The sequence below is a fragment of the Callorhinus ursinus genome, unplaced genomic scaffold, assembly GCF_003265705.2.
Source record: "Callorhinus ursinus isolate GAN/ISIS: 27379988/994484 unplaced genomic scaffold, GSC_fseal_2.0 scaffold50, whole genome shotgun sequence".
In the NCBI taxonomy this organism is placed as follows: domain Eukaryota; kingdom Metazoa; phylum Chordata; class Mammalia; order Carnivora; family Otariidae; genus Callorhinus; species Callorhinus ursinus.
In genome coordinates, this window is record NW_027397112.1 from 4487798 (window position 1) to 4507054 (window position 19257).

General features: G+C 35.2%; 1 protein-coding gene across 1 annotated transcript in view; it reads left to right on the forward strand.

Moving 5' to 3' along the window:
* ABCA10 (ATP binding cassette subfamily A member 10) overlaps window positions 1-19257 on the forward strand; it is an 85194-nt gene that overhangs the window by 8126 nt on the left and 57811 nt on the right. Inside the window, 7 exon segments of the mRNA XM_073883142.1 lie at window positions 4686-4783; window positions 4786-4849; window positions 5186-5289; window positions 7595-7818; window positions 13377-13522; window positions 13743-13924; window positions 14883-15030. Coding sequence (XP_073739243.1) covers window positions 4686-4783; window positions 4786-4849; window positions 5186-5289; window positions 7595-7818; window positions 13377-13522; window positions 13743-13924; window positions 14883-15030 — 966 coding nt within the window.

Genomic DNA, 19257 nt, shown 5'->3' on the forward strand with positions numbered 1-19257 from the left:
GTCTCAGAACTGTTTGTGTCAATTGGCCATTTAAGTTTAATAGTAAAAGACTGGTTAATGATAACAATGCATCGTAAAACCTTCAGAAGGAAAGGAGAATGTTTTGTGGACCATGTTTTTTTTTGTGTGTGTGTGGCAGTTTTAAGTTATTAGTTTTTAAAATCAGTACTTTTTAATGGAAACAACTTGACCAAAAATCTGTCACAGAATTTTGAGACCCATTAAAACAAAAGTTTAATGAGAAAAAAAAAGAATGTTAAGAGAGACTCAGAAGTGTATACAGATATAATTAGTTTCTTTTGGTCAGCTTTATACATCTCTGGGTGGCCTTTTGAGAATTTGCAAGGTTTTAGTTCTTGGGAATGTGTAGGCACTAGGACAAGTTACTTTTCCCGTGGCTTCTTTTTTCTTTTAAAATGTCTTTGTGGGTAGCTTACTGAGCTCTTCAAACATACCTGTGTAGCCGTAAGGTGAAGATGAATGTTTTGACTTAGAAACTTTCTCAAGTTAGAATTTAGAGATTATTTTGATATTTGGTCACTTTACCTTTTCTTTTGTCAGAAAAAGAAAGTAGAGCAAGTTCTCTGAACATTGTAATTTGTATATGACATCGACATTTATTCAAATGAATTTGAGTAACCAGAGTTGTGATACCAAATCACCTCTGGAATTTCGAACTGAAAACAAGGATCCTGGTTACACATCATGGTGATCTGCAAATCAGTTACCTCAGTCATATCCACTAACATGTTTTTGGTTTTCATCTACATCTGTCTTACATTCTTAGTTCAAAAAAGGGGACCCATGGATTTAAGAGAAGAAATTAGCTCTTTGGGATTCTAAGAATGACTATGATGTTATTCAACTTTGCTTTACTCAAGTGGTTACCTAGATATTAAATAAGCATGCAAAAATGTGCCCTTCAAAGTATAGACTGCTCATGGGCAATTCTCTGACCAAAAAAACTGGATATGGTTTTATTCCTGTTATACTTTCCTTTTTTTTTAAGGACTTTATTTATTTGAGGGAGAAAGAAGCCGGAGGGGGGGCAGGCAGACCCCCTCTGAGCAAGAAGCCCGATGTTGTACTCGATCCCAGGACCCCAAGATGACCTGAGCCAAAGGCAGATGCTTACCTGACTGAGCCACCCAGGTGCCCCTATTATACTTCCTTTCTTAAAATAAGTAAAGGGCAAAGTGTTTTTGTTTTTTTTTTTTTTTAAGATTTTATTTATTTATTTGAGAGAGAGAGAGAATGAGAGAGAAAGCACATGAGATGGAGGGAGGGTCAGAGGGAGAAGCAGACTCCCTGCCGGGCAGGGAGCCCGATGCGGGACTCGATCCCGGGACTCCAGGATCATGACCTGAGCCGAAGGCAGTCGCTTAACCAACTGAGCCACCCAGGCGTCCCTAAGGGCAAAGTGTTTTTTGAATTTCAAACATTGCTAACGTCTTATTCCCTGATTTACTTTAGATTGTTGTAATGTCAAGATTTGGCAGAAAAAAGTTACTTTTGAGACGAGAGGAAAGATCTACACCAGCAGCTCATCATCCATAGCCGCGAGGGCCTGGAGAGAAATCCTCGCAGACAGGATAGTTTATATTCGTTAATACTGTATACCCTCACAAAAGCTCCCGCTGAGTGTGTCTCTGCAGTGTCAAATAAGGCGTCATGTTAGTGCATTTGAAGCTATGTTTTCAAAGTGTTTGGGAGCTTTTTTGTAACTGGACTTTTTTTGGTCTCTTTTTTTCCCCTAGCTGTACAATATTTATTTCACCTTCTCTCTCCATGAACAGGAGAAAATGATTAAAAAAGAGACAAGCGTGTATCAACAAACTCAGGTCCTTTGATACAAGAATTTTCTTAAACATGGAGAATGAAAAAAGCGAGCTTATTGGTATGGTTCATAGTATCTATTTCTCCATATTTAGTAAATGAAAATCTATCATTTAGTATTATGCTGTTTTTATTGCTTTTTTATATTCACAAATTCCATAGGTTAGTTGATTTGGAGTTCTAAATACAGTATTTTGCAAATATTGCAGAATAAGACATAATTGCAGAAAAGGATATTTCTGGCAAATTGATGAAATTAACTAAAGAACTCATATGGCAGCTCCTGAAAAACTAATATTTTATTAAATAGAACTAGCCATTCTCCAAATAATTACTCCATTTGGATCTTGTGGAGTCATTCTGATTTACTTTAAGCCAACTTCAGTGTTAGGAAAAAAAATAGATTGTAAATGAGTAAATGATTGCACTTTACTGGGGACATTTTGATTAAGATTCTATTAATTGGGAGGGCTGGGGAAAAAAATTCTATGAAGAATTAGGGAAATTTTTTGAGGATCTCTTTTCAAGACTATGCTTTTTTGTAAACATAGAGTGGCTGGCTGTAGGGAGCCAGATTTCTGATTGTCAGTATCTTTGCATTCTGTTGAGTTCCTAGCATAAGGGAATGGACATTAGGTCCAAGAGATTGGCTCTATTTCCTTGAAATATGTCTGGGGCTGTCTTGGCCACATCGAGGCTGTATTCTGTTTAAAAATAGCAAATAACATTTCCATGGGAGCTAGCAGCGTTCACATACTCTTTTCATTCTCTGCAATAGCTCTTGAAGCATTCAGTTTGAATATTTTAGCTCTTACGTTGACGGAGGGTACATTTATAATCATCACCCACTAGAATTTTAAAAGAACTTGTCAAAAATGTTTTAAATCTCAAAATGTAGAAATACTGGTCCAATAAAGCCACATCCTATCCTATTCACTCACAACCCAAATTTGACAAGTGTTAACTTCTTGCCATCTTTGCTTCATCTCTCTGTCTCTCCTCTTTCAAGATATAGGACACTTTACTGTCCTACTTGAGCTAGAATCTGCAAAAATTAAACACTATGCAACCACTAATATACTTCACAAAATTAGCAAAAATTGCATATAATCATCTCATTTCAAGTTCAATTTCCTAAACTTCCTGAAAATTTCTTTTTAAAAAAAAAGATTATTTGAGAGAGAGAGAATGAGAGTGAGCCCAAGTGGGAGGGAAAGGGAGAGGGGGAGGGAATCTCCAGCAGATTGTCCAGAGCGTAGAGCCCACACATGGCTCCATCTCACAACCCTGGGATCACAACCTGAGCCGAAACCAAGAGTCGGGACGCTTTACCAGCTGCACCACCCCGGTGCCCCTGAAAAATACTTTCAAAGTTGGTTTTGATAAGCCTGGAACCAATGAGACCATCTCATATCTTGTTGAATATTCATGTTTTGTATTCATCTGATTCCTTCTTCATGCTGTCATTTAACTCATTCCTTTCTTTGCCTTCTTACATTTAAGCAGAAAATTAGATTGAAAGACACGATTAACTTCAGGTTGAACATTTTTGGCAGGAATATCTCATATGTGATGCTAGTTCAGCCCAAATATTCATGTTTTGCCCTTGACACTGTTTGTATACTGCTAGAGAAAAATCAGTGACGTTAGCATTGTCCTCATAAAAATGTCACAGCCTTATTCCATGTTTGGAAGGATGAACATTTTTGAAAGATATGGCTACACTGTGAAAATAAATACCTTTTCCTTCTCCATGTAGACATTGTCCTGAGTAAGATTTAAATGCTGTGTTAAAATTAATAAAAATCTTAGAACATAATACATGAAATTATTAAAAAGTCTTTAAAAAGGAGGCCATATATTGGACTTCAGAGATTTCTGAAGTTTCCATTAGTAATGGATCAATTAACCACTTATTGGGTGGATTACTTCTGCAGATTATGAACTCATCCATTATGAATTTTTTGAGCTCAATTCTAAGGAGTGTTCTTGACTCCAAAGAACCTGTAGGTGAACTGTAACTTCACTTGTGATTTTTGTACTCTGATTTTTTGCATACAGTTTATTTCTACTGGCATAGTATTTCCATGTGACAGAAATTAGTACTCTTGGCAGGAAAAAAAAAAACACCAAATTCTTAAGTATTTCCATTGACTATTTTGAATATTTTTCTTTTTAATTTTTTAATTACTTTAATCACCAAGGTAATAGCCACCCTAAAAAAAAAGCTAAGCAATAAAAACTGAAGAAAAAAGAAAAGAGAGAGCTTTTGCTTTTATCCTAGCCACACCTTCCTCCCTACCATACCTCCCATTTAAATTTGTGTGTATCTTTTTAGGATAATATGTATACCTGGTCACATATATAGACATATATTTTCATATATGTATATAGGCACACAGATTCAGTTTCTTTACTAAAATGCAATCACAGCAAAAAATTGCTGCAAATGGGTTTTTTTTAAAGATTGATTATAGAGAGAGCGGGAGAGGGGCAGAGGGAGAGGGAGAGACAGAATCTCAAGCAGTCTTCCCATGGATCACGGGGCCCGATGAGGGGCTCGAGCTCACGTCCCTGAGATCATGACCTGAGCCGAGACCAAGAGTCCTATGCTCAACTGACTGAGCCACCCAGGCGCCTGTGCAAATGGTTTTTAAAAGATATGTCATTTACATCTTTTCACATATTTACATTGAGCCTAAGACAATAGGATAGACTTCCAGTACCTAATTTAGAGACACCTACTTAGGGATAGTGTGTGACACCAATAAACCTAAATAATTGCAACTTGATTTTATGTTCTCTAGTGATGAGTTGATATGATTATTGATTTTTTTCATACGTGGCAGGAAGAACAATCAGGATTGCTGATAAAGAAATGATGGATATGGTACTTTCAGAAAACCATCATGAAATGGTGGGAATTGTGTTTAATGATACTTTTTCATGTATCAGCTGAAGTTTAGTTGGGGATATGAAATCCCAAATATGGAAGAAGACTCTGAACATGCAGGTAACTATATAAGAATTGATTCAATTTTTTTTGCTACTTCATCAAATCCCCAGTTGGGAATGACTGATAGAAACATTAAGAAAATCAAGAAACGAAGTAATATACTTTTTATTCCTCAACTTAGTGATCAGTCTTTACTACAGAATTATTTTGGCCAACATTCAATAATATGCTTCTTTCTTCCAGTTTTGCAGAATGCTTTAAAAATGCTCTAGATTATATAATCATGGGCTCTGAACAGGCATGTAGATCCACTTTAGAGCCAAAGTTAAGGTTTTAATTCCATTGATTGATTCCATTGTATAATGACGGGCATGTTTTTCTCCTCCCTTAAAGAACACTGTTGGGATTCTGCTGATAAAATTTTTTGTTACATGACAAGATACTGGCAAAATGGGTTTGTGGCATTTCAAACTGCAATTGATGCTGCAATTATAGAAGTAAGTGCCTTACTTAAGTATTCTATTTTATACTTTCTGTATTTTCTCTGTATCTTCAGTCTCTACCTCTTCCTCCACTTTGCCCCTGCACTCTTAGGAGATTATGCTCTGCCTCTTATTCTCAAAGAAAGAAGAAACTGATGGGAATATCCCCACTTCCCAACACAAACCCTGCTAAACTATAGGCCTACTACTCACTACACCCATCCTTTTCTTTCTGCCTCATCTCATGTCCTTCATCAATCCACGGGCTGGATCCTGTTCCTTCCAACAGTATTAGTAAGATTGCACAATGGATCTTCCCTTCTGTCTCCTCCTTTTTCAATTTTTCCCTTTCAACTAGATTCTTCTCTTTGGGATTGAAAAGTATTGATTTCCTCACATATTAACAGGATCTTTCCTTCTTTCCTCCTCAGGCAAGTACTTTAGCTCCCTCCACAGCTAAGTTTCTTGAAAAGGTTGCCTTCACTTAGGCTCCATTCAACTCAGAACTATTTCTGTCCCCATCCACACCACCCAGATGGCTTTTTCTGAGGTCGGTAACCACTCCCATGTCAATGAACAACTGACATTTTTCATTCCTTATTTTACTGGATCTTTTAACTAAATAACGTAGCCTTCACCTGATTTTCATGCACTTTTCTAGCCATTCCTTCTTAGTCTTCTTGCCAGCTTATCCAGCTTCACACTCATGCTTCTTTAAATCTGTAGTTCCACAAGTTTCTAACCTAGGCATCTTTCCCCATGCTATATACTTTCTCTAAACAATGTTTTTTATTTCCGTAACTTTAATTACGATTTACATGCTGATAACTCTAAGAACCCTACTTCAACTTGTAGACCAGCAAACTTGTTCTGTAAGGGACCAGGTAATAAATATTGTAGGCTCCAGGGGCCAAACTTTTTTATGGTACCTATTCAACTCAGCTGTTGTAACATGAAAGAAACCATAGACAGTACATAAAGAAATGAGTATGGCTCCATTCCAATAAAAACTTTATTTACAAAGGCAGGTGGTGGACTAGATTTGGTCCTTGGACTGTAGTTTGCTAACCTCTGCTGTAGTTCGATGTATCTGACTGTTTGCTGAATATCTCTAAGACTTTGATGCTTCCTAAATGATTTAAACTAGTATGTTCAAAACTGAATGTGGGTATTTTTCTCTTCATGTGGCTGAGTCTTTTAAAAATTTTCCTATCTTAGTGAATGCCAAGGCTACCCACCTAGGTGACCAATTAATTAAAAACTAAGGAATTATCAGAGAAAATTTCCTCTGCCTTACCCATTACCTCCAATTTCTCATCCAGCCCTGTGAATCCTAAACTGAAATCCATGTGCTTCTCAACTCTGCCACCAGCACTAGTCCAGGCCATTACCATCTTTTGCCTGAACTGTGGGAGTAGTTTATTTCTCTAGCCTCATCTCTCTCCCTCCTTTCCTCCCTACCTCTCCCCCTGTCAGTTTTGCTTCAAGGACCTCCTTCCTGTGCCTCCAATGCACTATACCCCTTCCTTCCTTTGCAAATGCCGTTTCCTCTACTCAAATTTTTCTTCTCCATCCTCAACTTCCCTCCCTGCCCAAGCTTTGTTTAGGTAAGGTCACTGTATAAATAAATGTCATTTCTTCAGGAAAGCCTTCCCTATTTTTGTTCTCAGAACACCCTCTACTTCTCCTTTAATGCGGTTCCTCAATGATAATCAAACTATTGATTGTGCAATGGGTTGTTTGATGTCTCACCTTCCTTCTCTGCTCCACCATGAAACGTAAAGCTCCATGAGAGTGAGGAGTGTTCCTGTGGATCACTGCTATCTCTCCACCACCCATCACAGTATATTGGGCATGACAGACGTCTAGTAATTTTTTAAATGACTCTTACAAGTAATGTCAACATTACTAATACCAGAAGTCATCAAGAATGTTCTAAAGGGGGAGATGAACCATGAGAGACTATGGACTCTGAGAAACAAACTGAGGGTTCTAGGGGGGTGGGGAGGTGGGTTAGCCTGGTGATGGGTATTAAAGAGGGCACGTTCTTCATGGAGCACTGGGTGTTATACTCAAACAATGAATCATGGAACACTACATCAAAAACTAATAATGTAATGTATGGTGACTAACATAAAAAAAAAAAAAGAGGTAGAATTAACACCCAAAAACAGAATGTTCTAATGATGTTAATAGTTCACCATATTTTTAAATGATGAAATATATAAGTACTGAAAATGAAAAGAAACAAAATGTGTATGGTTTTCTAATATATTTTTCTATAGTTAATGTAATGAATTTGTTTAACATTCCAGTTTAGGTCACAACAAATTCTGTGATGGAACAGCTGACATCAGTTACTGGAATCAATATGACGATGCTGCCTTTCATTTCTAATGGAGAAATCATAAATACGTGGTTTACTTTTATTTGTATGGTTTATTTCTCCCATTTTGTGTATCTCCCTTCATTAAATGTTACACGGGAAAGAAAAAAGTTTAAGAAACTGATGACAGTGTTGAGTCTCCGAGAGTCAGCATTCTGGTGAGTTAAGTTGCTTTCTTGCCTCTGTATCACACATTAATAAACAGAGAAACCCATTAGATTATAAAAGAAATTAGATGCATTCAGGAGTTTGTTTGCTTTTTGCATGCATTCAATTTAATTAGCTTACCTGTATTACATTTTAAGATGCTGGCAGTAGAAATGAAGTAAGGATTGTGCTTATGTTTCCTTGAATTGCAGAATAGAAATATGGTGCTTGTATCTGTTAGCTATTGCCAGAAAGATGCTGCATAAAACACCACCCCAAAACCCAGTAACCTCAAACAACACTCATTTATTCCTCTCATTTGTCTGTGGCATGACTGGAGTCTGGCAGATCTAGTCTGGGCTTGGTTGGGCTTGGATCCAAGTTACAGGTTGCATCAAGCCTGCCCCATGTGGTTTTAATCCCCCATGGGTCAGCAGCATAGCTGGACACATTCTTCTCCTTCAATCACAGAAGTGCATGAGAGCAAGTCTTGCTGCACCACACATTTCAAGCTCCTTCTCAAGTCATATTTGATAAAATCCCATCAGTTAAAGCAAGTCATGTGGACAAATCCAAAGTCAGGGGGCAAAAAAGTATATTCTGCCCACCATAAAGCCAAAGCAAGTCAAAGAGCCAAGCCCAGGATCAGTAATATGGGTAATTCTATCCCTTCATGGAAGGGAAGAAGGGATTGAAAAATTTGAACATTAAACTAATTTGCCATAATGTTATTAAAGCCAATTCATGCAGTTAGTCAATAAAGATGTTCTTTGAGTAAGACTAAGGATTAGATGAGACAATATCTTTAATCTGCTTAGCACAGACGGTGTTGCTGCTTGTAAGGCACAAGACACAGAGTAAAATGAATCTGTCTCTCCATTTATTTATTGTCCCTTTCCCCATAGACTTTGAGAGAGTATACAATAATAACAGTAATAGTAGCAAACACTGAACTTACTCTATTCCAGGGATCACTCACAGTTTATAGTGCTGTTATTTCACAAGAAAACCAAGGCACAGAAAAGTTAAGATTTTTGCCTAAGAAACCCCTTTCTTTTAGACACTGTGCTACATAACTCAAAAAGATGAATAAAATGAAATTAGTGACAAGGCGATATTTTTCCCTTGGTAGAAAAAGCTGTTTGTGAAATGTGCCAACAGAAATGCATACCATATTGTCTTCAGTGTTTTTGAGATAAACATTACATTTGGATCCAATTTGCTAAGTACCTCAAATTGAGAAAAAACACAGCTCGAAAGTTTTCCTGATAGAGAACTGTCCAAGTTAGCAGGGTTTACATTGGCTGGAGATTTTTTAAAAAATAGTTAATATTACATGCTATTGGGGAGAGTGTCTTCAAACACAGGGAAAAGAGATTTTTAAAATGAAATAATACACATAAAAAAAGTATGGCTTTGACAATTTAACTTTGAAGAAAATTCCCCAATAACTGGGGTAAAACTGATATATTTCTTATAAAGTCCCCACAGTTCCTGTATATTTTATCCTCTTCCACTTTCTTCCTGATTGCACACAAATTCTGCTACAATCTTCTTAACCCAAATAAGGCTCAAGAATGCAGAATTTTCAATTTTCAACTACAACAACAAAAAAAGAATGCAGAATTTTCAAAGGATCTCGAGTAATTTCTTATATAAAACATGGTGACTAGATCATGAGAATTATTTATAGTAATCCCTTTCCAACTATACATTTCTGTTATATGAAATTCTAGCAATTTCAGTTCAGAACGGAAACAGTTCTGTTTCATAGAACTGAAACAGGTAAGAGAATTTGGTTTAAATATACATGAGTTATGATTAGCTCCTATTGGGGCAAACTATTATTTTAAGAGGGTAGAACAGGAAAACAGAGATAAAACAAATGATTGAAAACAGAATTTTTTGCTTAACTTTTTCCTTTATTAGATAATTAACTGTTTGCCTAATGTTCTTCAAAGATGACTGATTTTTTAAAATACCATTATAAACTGATGGATCTAAACATGTCTAATAGGTTTCAAGCCATTGTAATTATTATTCTTACTGAAGCTCAGACTGTCCCATCTTTGGTCAAAGGGAGCTGAAAGTTGGTTTCTGATTCTTTTTGACAAGATTCTAAGTGGGTTTTGAAAAAAATAGATTCCTTGCTATTTTGTGTGGCAAGATTTTTTTTAGTTAGAAAAAGTATTTCAAGAGCATTGCATACTAGAAATATTTTTTGATATTGGATTGCTCATTGTTTCTAGCCTTTTTCAATAGCAGAGATAGAATCATGATATATTTTCTACATTTTGTATACAGAATAACATACATTAAAGATAAATGCCTTATGAATTCACACTGATATTTACAATTCAAATATAGTACTATAGAGCTTTTACGTAGCCTCTCCCATATTACAACTGTATCTCCTTTCCTGTGTACTGAGAATTCTGGTTCTCCAGGAGAGAAACAAATAATCTGAGAATTAGAACATCCCTATTATTCATTTGTTTTATCCAGAAATATACATATGTCTAACAATACTAATATTATTTCAATATAACTGAAAGCAGTTAAAGTACTTTTTTTTCCCCACATGCTCTCCCAATCCTCCCAATTGTTTATAATTTACTGAATGTATACTGACCTGGTACAAACCACTCTTTCTCCTTTTAAAACATCATTTAGTCTTAGCTTTTCAGGTAACTACAATTTTTTTTAATTAAACATTTTTTATTTGGGGTAGATACATACTCAGTTTTATGAAATAGATTGCATGTACACTTTCCCAGTTTCCCCCGATGATAACATCTGCAAAACTGTCATATGATATCACAATCTCATTGTGGACATTGATACAGTTAAGATACAGGACAGTTCCATTGTTCCATCATTATAGCCACACTCAACTCTCTTCCTTATCCCCCATTTCTAACCCCTGCCAACCACCAACCTCTTCACCATTTCTATAATTTTGACATTTCAAGAATGCTATATAAATGGAATCACATAACTTTTGGGTCTTTTTTTTTCCCCACTAAGTACAATTTCCTGACATTTCATCCAAGTTTGTATTTATCAATAGTTTGCTTTTTTTTATTGCTAAGGACTGTTCAATGGTAGCAGTATCTCTGTTTGATTAGTTGTTCAGCCTTTGAAAGAGGGAGGAGTTGTTTCCAGTTTGGGAGTATTACAAATAAAGCTACTGTGAACATTGATGTTCAGGTATTTTTATGAACATAAGTTTTCATTTCTCTGAGGTAAATGCCCAGTGGTATAATTTCTGGGTTGTATGGTGGTTTAGTTTTATAAGAAACTGTTGAACTGGTTTCCAGAGTAGATATACCATTTTATATTCCAGCCAGCAATGTATAAATGACAAAAGCATAGAAAATAATTGTATTTGACTTGGTTTATGCTTTCATACATATATTGGAATTTACATATGTCTAATATTCTTATTAATTCATTGAACATAACAGTCCATTTTTCTTATTTCTTTTCTTCTTCTTAACTAATCTTCATACTTCATGCTCTCTTTACTTCACTCTATGACCAGCTCTTTTGAAAAATTATTATTAATTATTAGAAGTAGATGTTTTAATATATGAAAGATTTACCCTAGCTTCAAAAAATTAATTGAATAAGATTGTTAGGTGTTCAGTTTTGTAAAAGATTTTTAAAATTTCAAATTGAATAATGAGAGCATGAGAGAGGAAAACTATGATCTTTTTTATTGGGATATAATTTATATATAATATTATATTAGTTTCAGGTGAAAAACATAAAGATTCAATATTTGTATATATTGTGAAATGATCACCACAATAAATCTAACATCTATCATCCACACAGATTTATAATTCTTTTCTTGTGATGAGAACTTTTAAGATCTACTCTCTTAACAACTTTCAAAAAGATAATACAATATTATTAACTACAGTCACTGTGCTGCACATACATTCCCATGATTTATTTTATAACCTGTTTGTGCTTTTTAATCACCTCCATCCATTTCGCCTTCTCCCACACCCGCCTCTGGCAACCATCAAACTGTTCTCTGTACCTATGAGTTTGTTTGTCTGTTGGTTTTAGATTCTATGTATAAGTGAGATTATAGAATATTAATCTTTGTCTATTTTAACTTAGCAAATGCCCTCAAGTTCCATCCTTGTTATTGCAAATAGCAAGATTTCCTTCTTTTTTTGTGGCTGAATAATATTCCATTGTGTGTGTATCAATATCTATCACTTTTTTTTCTTTTCATCCATTGATGGACACTTAAGTTGCTTCCATGTCTTGGCTATTGTAAATAATGCTGCAATAAACATGGGAGCACATATATCTTTTTGAATTAGGGTTTTAATTTCTTTCAGATAAATACCCAGAAGTAGAGGGGTGCCTGGTTGGCATGGTCAGTTAAGCATCCATCTCTTGGTTTCAGCTCAGGTCATGATCTCACGGTGGTCGTGGGATTGAGCCCTGCGTTGGGCTTCCCGCTCAGTGTGGAGTCCACCTCAGATCCTTTCTCTCTCCCCCTCTGCTCCAACCCACTTGCACTCCCTCTGTCTCGAAGAAATAAATACAATCAAAAAAAAAAAATACCCAGAGGTAGAATTGCTAGATCATTTGGTAGTTCTATTTGTAATTTTTTGAGGAATCTCCTTACTAGAAACACTATAATCATTAAGCTTATTACTGTTTGTATACATGAAAATGCTATTTACATGTGATAGTAAAACAATTTATGTACTGCACAAAATGATATAAAAAGATTTCAAATGCATCATCTGCACAAAGTTCCACACTTGAGCTGAAAGCCCTATGTAAATTTAGAGGGTACTTGACAATTTATTGGTGTGTTCGTGAAAGGTCAGTTTTTAACAGTGAGAGCCATTTTCCTGTTTAAACATATCTTTCCATCTATTCCCTCAAATTTTCAAAAAACAACCATGCTTTGACCACTGTGATGCAGGATCCCTATTATACAGCTGTTAACTCCCAGGACACCTTTTGCTTTCCTTTAGTTTTGTGCTTTCTAGCTGCACTGTAGTATTCTAATTTCTAAAAACAATACCCTGAATGGTTAATGTCAAAAGCCATATAAGGATAAAAAATGAAATGAGCTTTCCTTATATCAGAGGGATTTCAATTAAACATTAAGAAAAATGTTATGCCAAAAAGAATTTGGTATAAGAGTTTAAAGATGAGATTATTATATTTCCATTTCATATTTAGTCACTTGACTGAAAGAATCAGATTATGTGTAATATGAATTTTTAAATTTATTCAACAGTTGTAAAGTAATTATAATAACAACTCAGCTAAAGAGTTCACACACAGTATCTTAAAACAACCGTATGAGGTAGCTACCACAATTAATTCCAATTCATAGATGAGGGTGAGAAAGGAAAAGTCCTACCTATGACCTCATGGCTAGAAAGTGTAAAGCCACAGTTTTATAGTAAATTTGACTCTGGTGTGTTTGCTTTCAGAACTTGTACTCATAACTGTTGTGCATATTGCCTCTCCAAACATTTACCTGTGTGTGACATTCTGAAGTAACACTTTGTTTCTACCATAGGCTCTCCTGGGGATTTATGTATGCTGGCTTCGAATTTATCCTGTCCATTTTTATGGCTCTGATCATAACATCTATCCAAATTGTAGTGATTGTTGGCTTCATGGTGATATTCATACTCTTTGTCTTATATGGCCTGTCTTTGCTGAGTTGGCAAAACATATCTCTTAATTTGTTTCACATCTCAGATATATGAGTAAATGATGTTTCTTTAGGATATCGGTATGGCATAGTCACTAATTTGATATCTTGCTTTCTATATGTTTTGAGAAAGTTTTTGACAAGGTGAGAAATTGATTATTATTGATAAAAATGATTCTCAAAGGGACAAGCATACCATTTGGAACTCTTCTTTCTTCCTTCAGATAGCATTGGCTTTCCTCCTGAGTGTGCTGATAAAGGAACCTATCCTTACTGGTTTGGTTGGGTTTCTCTTCACTGTATTTTGGGGATGTCTGGGATTCACTGTATTATACAGACAACTTCCTTCATCTCTGGGATGGACTTTAGGTCTTTTTAGCCCCTTTGCCTTTACTGCTGGAATGGCTCAGGTAAAGAGCACAATGATTTTATGATTTTATTTATTAGATTTTCAAAATTTTGAAGAGTTTGATAACTTCATGAAATTTAGTGATCAGTCACCTTGTATTTTAAGAAGTTCTGCATTCTCTTGTGAATTCTCATCAAAGTAATAATAAGCAAAGCAGATAGATGATTTATAAAATCCTAGAAAGTTTAAAGAAGAAAAATAATTGCCCATTATCTGACCCCTCCGTTTGTCCAATTTATGTCCCCATTTGAAGAGGCAGTAACACGTGGAGATATGAGTAATAGTGAATAAGTAATAATGCATGAATCAGTTTCAGCTCTGCCCACGTACCAGCTGGGTAAACTTGGGCAAGTCACTTGACTTCTGTAGCCTTCCTTTCTTCTTTGTAGAATGGGATGTGTCAGTCGAAATCACCTCAATGGGGGTAAACGGGAGGGCTGACTGTATTATTCTCTACATATAATGCTAGAGCAGTTCCTGACACATGCTATGTGAATGTGAACTATTATCTTTCTTATCTTTAAAATGAATCTCTTCAAGTTTTCAATACTTAATAAATATTTGAGTGTTTCTACAATATCTTATCCTTAGCATTTTTATATTTCCTTTATATGTCCTCCAGTTTCACTGCCTGCTCTTAGTTTCTCTTCCTACAATATGTTATTTTTGGCTCCTTGACCACTTCTCTATATTCCCTTCTTTAAAACTTATGTGGTAATCAATTAGTCAGTTAAATTTCTATTCTTCAATTGTTTTACTTTCTCAGATAGCATTTCCCACTTTCGTGACAATAATTTTATTTGTAAAAAGCAACACTACTACTAACAACTTCACTGTGCATTTTTGAAGAAAAAGCTATTAAAATGTGAACTATATTTTTCTAGGCAGCACCGTTTAATAAAAAAAACCCTTTAGCCTTATAGGTTCATATTCTGTTATTTTATTCTTTTTAATCTCAGATTTTACACATGGATTATTACCTGATTGGTGTTATTTTTCCCAATCCGTCTGGAGAGTCATACATAATAATGGTTACTTTCTTCATTCTGGCACTTGATACTCTTCTCTATTTGATATTAATGTTATATTTTGAGGGAGTTTTGCCTGGTAAATCATAGTGTGGTTACAGTTGAATTTAAGGCAATTCTGCTGCTTATAAGATAATATCTTATTATTGTTTACTTCTAATTTAAGAAGCATTTCTGGTGGCAGAGGAAAGGAAACGGTCTCAAAATTAATAGAATCTCCTCATTTTCATCTCACTATTTAATGGTCTGACCAGAAATATTTGGTAAAAACATCTTAGTTAAAAATAACTTGTATTTCTTTTGGTTTTTCTCTTTTATAAAGATAGGGCGTGTGCGTGTGTGCATGTGTATGTGTGTTGGTTGGTGTGGAGAGAGAAGGAAACAGCTCTAACAGTTATTGAACATGATGTTTTTTAGTGTTTGAATTGAACTCACAGACATTAAGATAGCTCATTAAACAGCTCTTGCTAGTATTTGGCTCTAGGAAACTTGTTCTTCTGCATCTCAAGAATATGAAGTAGGAAACAGTATAAAGTTGATGGATGACCTCTTCTTTTCTTTCTTTTTATGGGACGATCAGCCTAAAAAGAATGCTTTATAGAGTATCATAAAAATTGGTAAAATAAGCTCATAAAATTAGTTAAAAATGGTTCTTAAATAATTATTGTTAAATTCCTATATAGAATGCATATATCATCCCAGGAACTAATATACTTATATTCCTTTCTGCCCACATAAAATCCACAAATTGTACTCATACATAATTCCTTCTCGTGCATCAGAATTTGAATAGGTCTATCCTTTTCAAAGCCTATTATTTTGGTGTCTTTCTTTAAACGTTTTCTAATTCAGGTATTCTGTTTTTAAAATATGTATAGTTTTCTTTTAGACTTTTATTTGTTTCGTGTTCTTTATCTCCATTACGCTATTATTTTAGGATTTTATCCCCTATGCCTATTTGTTCCATTAATATAATTTCATTTTAAAAAATTTCATAATCTATTAACATAACAATAAAAATTAAAAAAATAAAAATTTCATAATCTATCATTTTGAAATAATGCATTTCTTATGCACCCAGCAAAAATTATTTTGCAAAATTATTATTGTGAATAAACAGCTTCTTAAAAATAAATGAAATTTCTTCTTTGAACAAAATGTAGCATATAATACATGTAACCTCTGAAACCAAGTTAACATATGCCTTGGTGCAGGTCGTAGACAAGAATCAGCACTCTAGTATCTGAATGATTAGGTAATTTTACTGTCATCTCAAACCTGCAAAATGGAAATTAAAATCCCAGATCTGATCTCCTGGTGTATGCACTCATTCTCTTGTTCATACACATAGCAAAGGTCTTAAAAATTCCTTTTTGCTGAACCCTTAAAAGTGTCCCCAGCTAAACTGGAGCTAGGATCTTCTCTACTTTCTCATCATCTTTTTCCTTTTGGAATTTCTTATTTTCTCTCTTGCCCATTGTTTATAACCCTTTGAATATAAATCAAGTCAATTTGTTTTTAGCCCGTCAGGCCCCAGAGCCTAGTCGATAAAATTGAAACTCTTTTCTTGGGAGTAGAGGAAGGCATAGTTAATGCCCCAAAGTTAATTTTCCCCTGTCACAACTCTGTGTCATATTATCTATTTGTCTTCTCCTAAAGTTTTGGGGGTTTTTTCTACATTAAAATTTTTTTTCTCCAATACTTCCATCTAAAATTTAATTTGTACTTTAATAGGTAATTATCCACTTTTTCTTCTGAGTTCTCCACTCATTCATAATTAACTTACTTTTCAAATACTCCCCTAACCCCCACCCTCTACTACAGGAAGGCACAATAAGATTTATTTATGGGAAGAAGCAATTCAATTTTTTTCTGTTCTATGTATTCATATAATCAGAAAATTTTACCAATGAGTATTTATTGGTAAATTCAGCATTTACTACAAACCTCACATCTTAGATTTGCCAAAGCAGTGGTCTGGGGAGGTTATATGACTAGCCCAAGAACAAAGCAGAATTTGGATGAAAACTTTGAAACTGACTATTAATACTCCCCTTTTGGGTTTTGTTTTTCCAATGAATTCAATATTCATGATATTTATTGTTTATTTCCTGTCTTTTGTCTCTAGAATGTAAGTCCTCCTGAGAAAGATATCTCTAAGCATCTAGAGCAGTCTTTGTTACATAGTAGGTCCTCAATAAATTCCTGGTGAATTACATAAATGCATATATTTGTCTTCTTATTTTAACTTTCTTCAGGATAAACAATGTATTTTTCCATCTAGAGACCACCTGGTGCAAAAGCTCTCAATAAATATTTGATGAAGGAATACAAGAATGTCCTCTTTTTTTCCCTCAGCTTCAAATAAAAAATCTGTTTCTTCTTTTCCTTCTACTCTTCCCCCACCTCTTCCCGCTCCCTCCTCCTTCTCTTCCTCCTCAGTTTTTCTCCCCCCCCCCCTACAAATTTGATTCAATCTCACTTCCCCTTACTTGGGTACAATATGTATTCTTTAACCCAAATTTGTATAAACATCTTTCAAATCCACATTTTTAAAGTAGGTTATATTTAAATTTTTTACATTCATAAGTCTTTTTCTGAATCAAAATTTCCCATAAAACTGATACTAATTAGATATCAGATTTAATCTTTGTATCTGTTTAATACATAACTGCTGATTAACTTTATGTGGGTCAGCAGGCTGTGTCTTCAAGGCTTTCACAGTTAACACTGGAAACACAAAAATCAGTAATTAAATATAGTATAGGAAGTGTGATAGGAGAGGATACCACAAGGTTCATTGATAGGGTAAGTCCTTGGGTTGGTGGGAGGAAAGAATTTCAGCTGCATTTAAATGATAAGAAAGTTTACCTGGTGGACAACAGTGCACAAAATATTTTATGTTCAAAAGGAATAGCATGTGTGCCCAGCCATGGGAAACAGCTATAGTGTAGGGGAAATTAAAAGTTATTAGGTAGAGCTAGTACATAGTTTGGGTGTCAGATGTGGTTCTAGTATAGGAATTAATAACCAGCTAATAAGAAATTACAAGGGGAGATTTTTTCCAAATACACGTCTGTGCACAGCTACACACAGGGCCATATAGCATGTAAAGATCCCAATGATCGGGGCACCTGGGTGGCTCAGTCGGTTAAGAATCTGCCTTCAGCTCAGGTCATAATCGCAGGTCCTGGGATCGAGGCCCACATCAGACTCCTTGCTCAGTGGGGAGTCTGCTTCTTCCTCTCCCTCTGCTGGCCACTCTCCCTGCTGTGCTCACTCTCTCTCTGTCAAATAAATAAATAAAATCTTTAAAAAAAAAAAAAAAGATCCCAATGATGCTGAGGTTCACCTCCAGTTAAGTCCCTCTGTAGGTGCCTGCTCTTGCTAACTCCATAGATCACATGCAGAATTTGGGATTCTCTCCTCTAGTCAGTTCCAGTATGGGTGGTGATCTCTGACAACCTTTTCTCTTGTTTTTGTTGAAATGAGAAAAATAATGTGAAACTTATTTATATACCTTAATTCTTTCATTGGAAGTCTTTCATATTGTGAGATTATAGCCTTTAAATATCTATACTTTTGTTGTGAAAATATTTTTTTCTCTTTTGCAATGGTGATCATAGCAAGATGGGAGGTTTTTTTAATTGTCCTTAAAGAACACAATATATTTATTTAAAAAAATATTATTCATCCAAGAAATCCAAGAACCTTAGAACCATCGGTGCAGGAAACAGAGACAGATTGATATAATCTATGTAGGACCTTTCACTGATGAGATTTGTGTCTTAGGAAGATCGCTCTGACAGGTCTTTGGAGGATGGGTTCAAAGCAGGTGGACATCATAGTCTGTGTTAGAGAGGGGAGGGGACCAAATTGAGGACCATCATAGTCTGTGTTAGAGAGGGGAGGACAGATTCAGGAGATACTTAGGAGATAGAAACAATCTGACTTGGTGGTTAGTTATATAGTAGAAGGAGGAAGTGAGAAAGAGAGAGGGTGAGGCTGGCTTTTGTTTCTGGTTTTGGCTACTAGTGGAGAGAGAAAATGTCACTTAACTAGGTCAGCAGCTGCAAAACAGGAGTATCCAAAACTCATTCAATTTTTGCCATATTTTTTAAACGCTATAAATAAATAAAGACAAATAGTGTAATGATCTCACTTATATGTGGAATCTAAAAAAAAAAAAAAAAACAAAACCCATAAACAAAAAAGCAAAACCAAACTTATAGAAAAAGAGATTGGACTTACAGCTGGAGGAAGGGGGGATTTCAACAGGTACAAACTCCCAGTTGTAAGTAAGTAC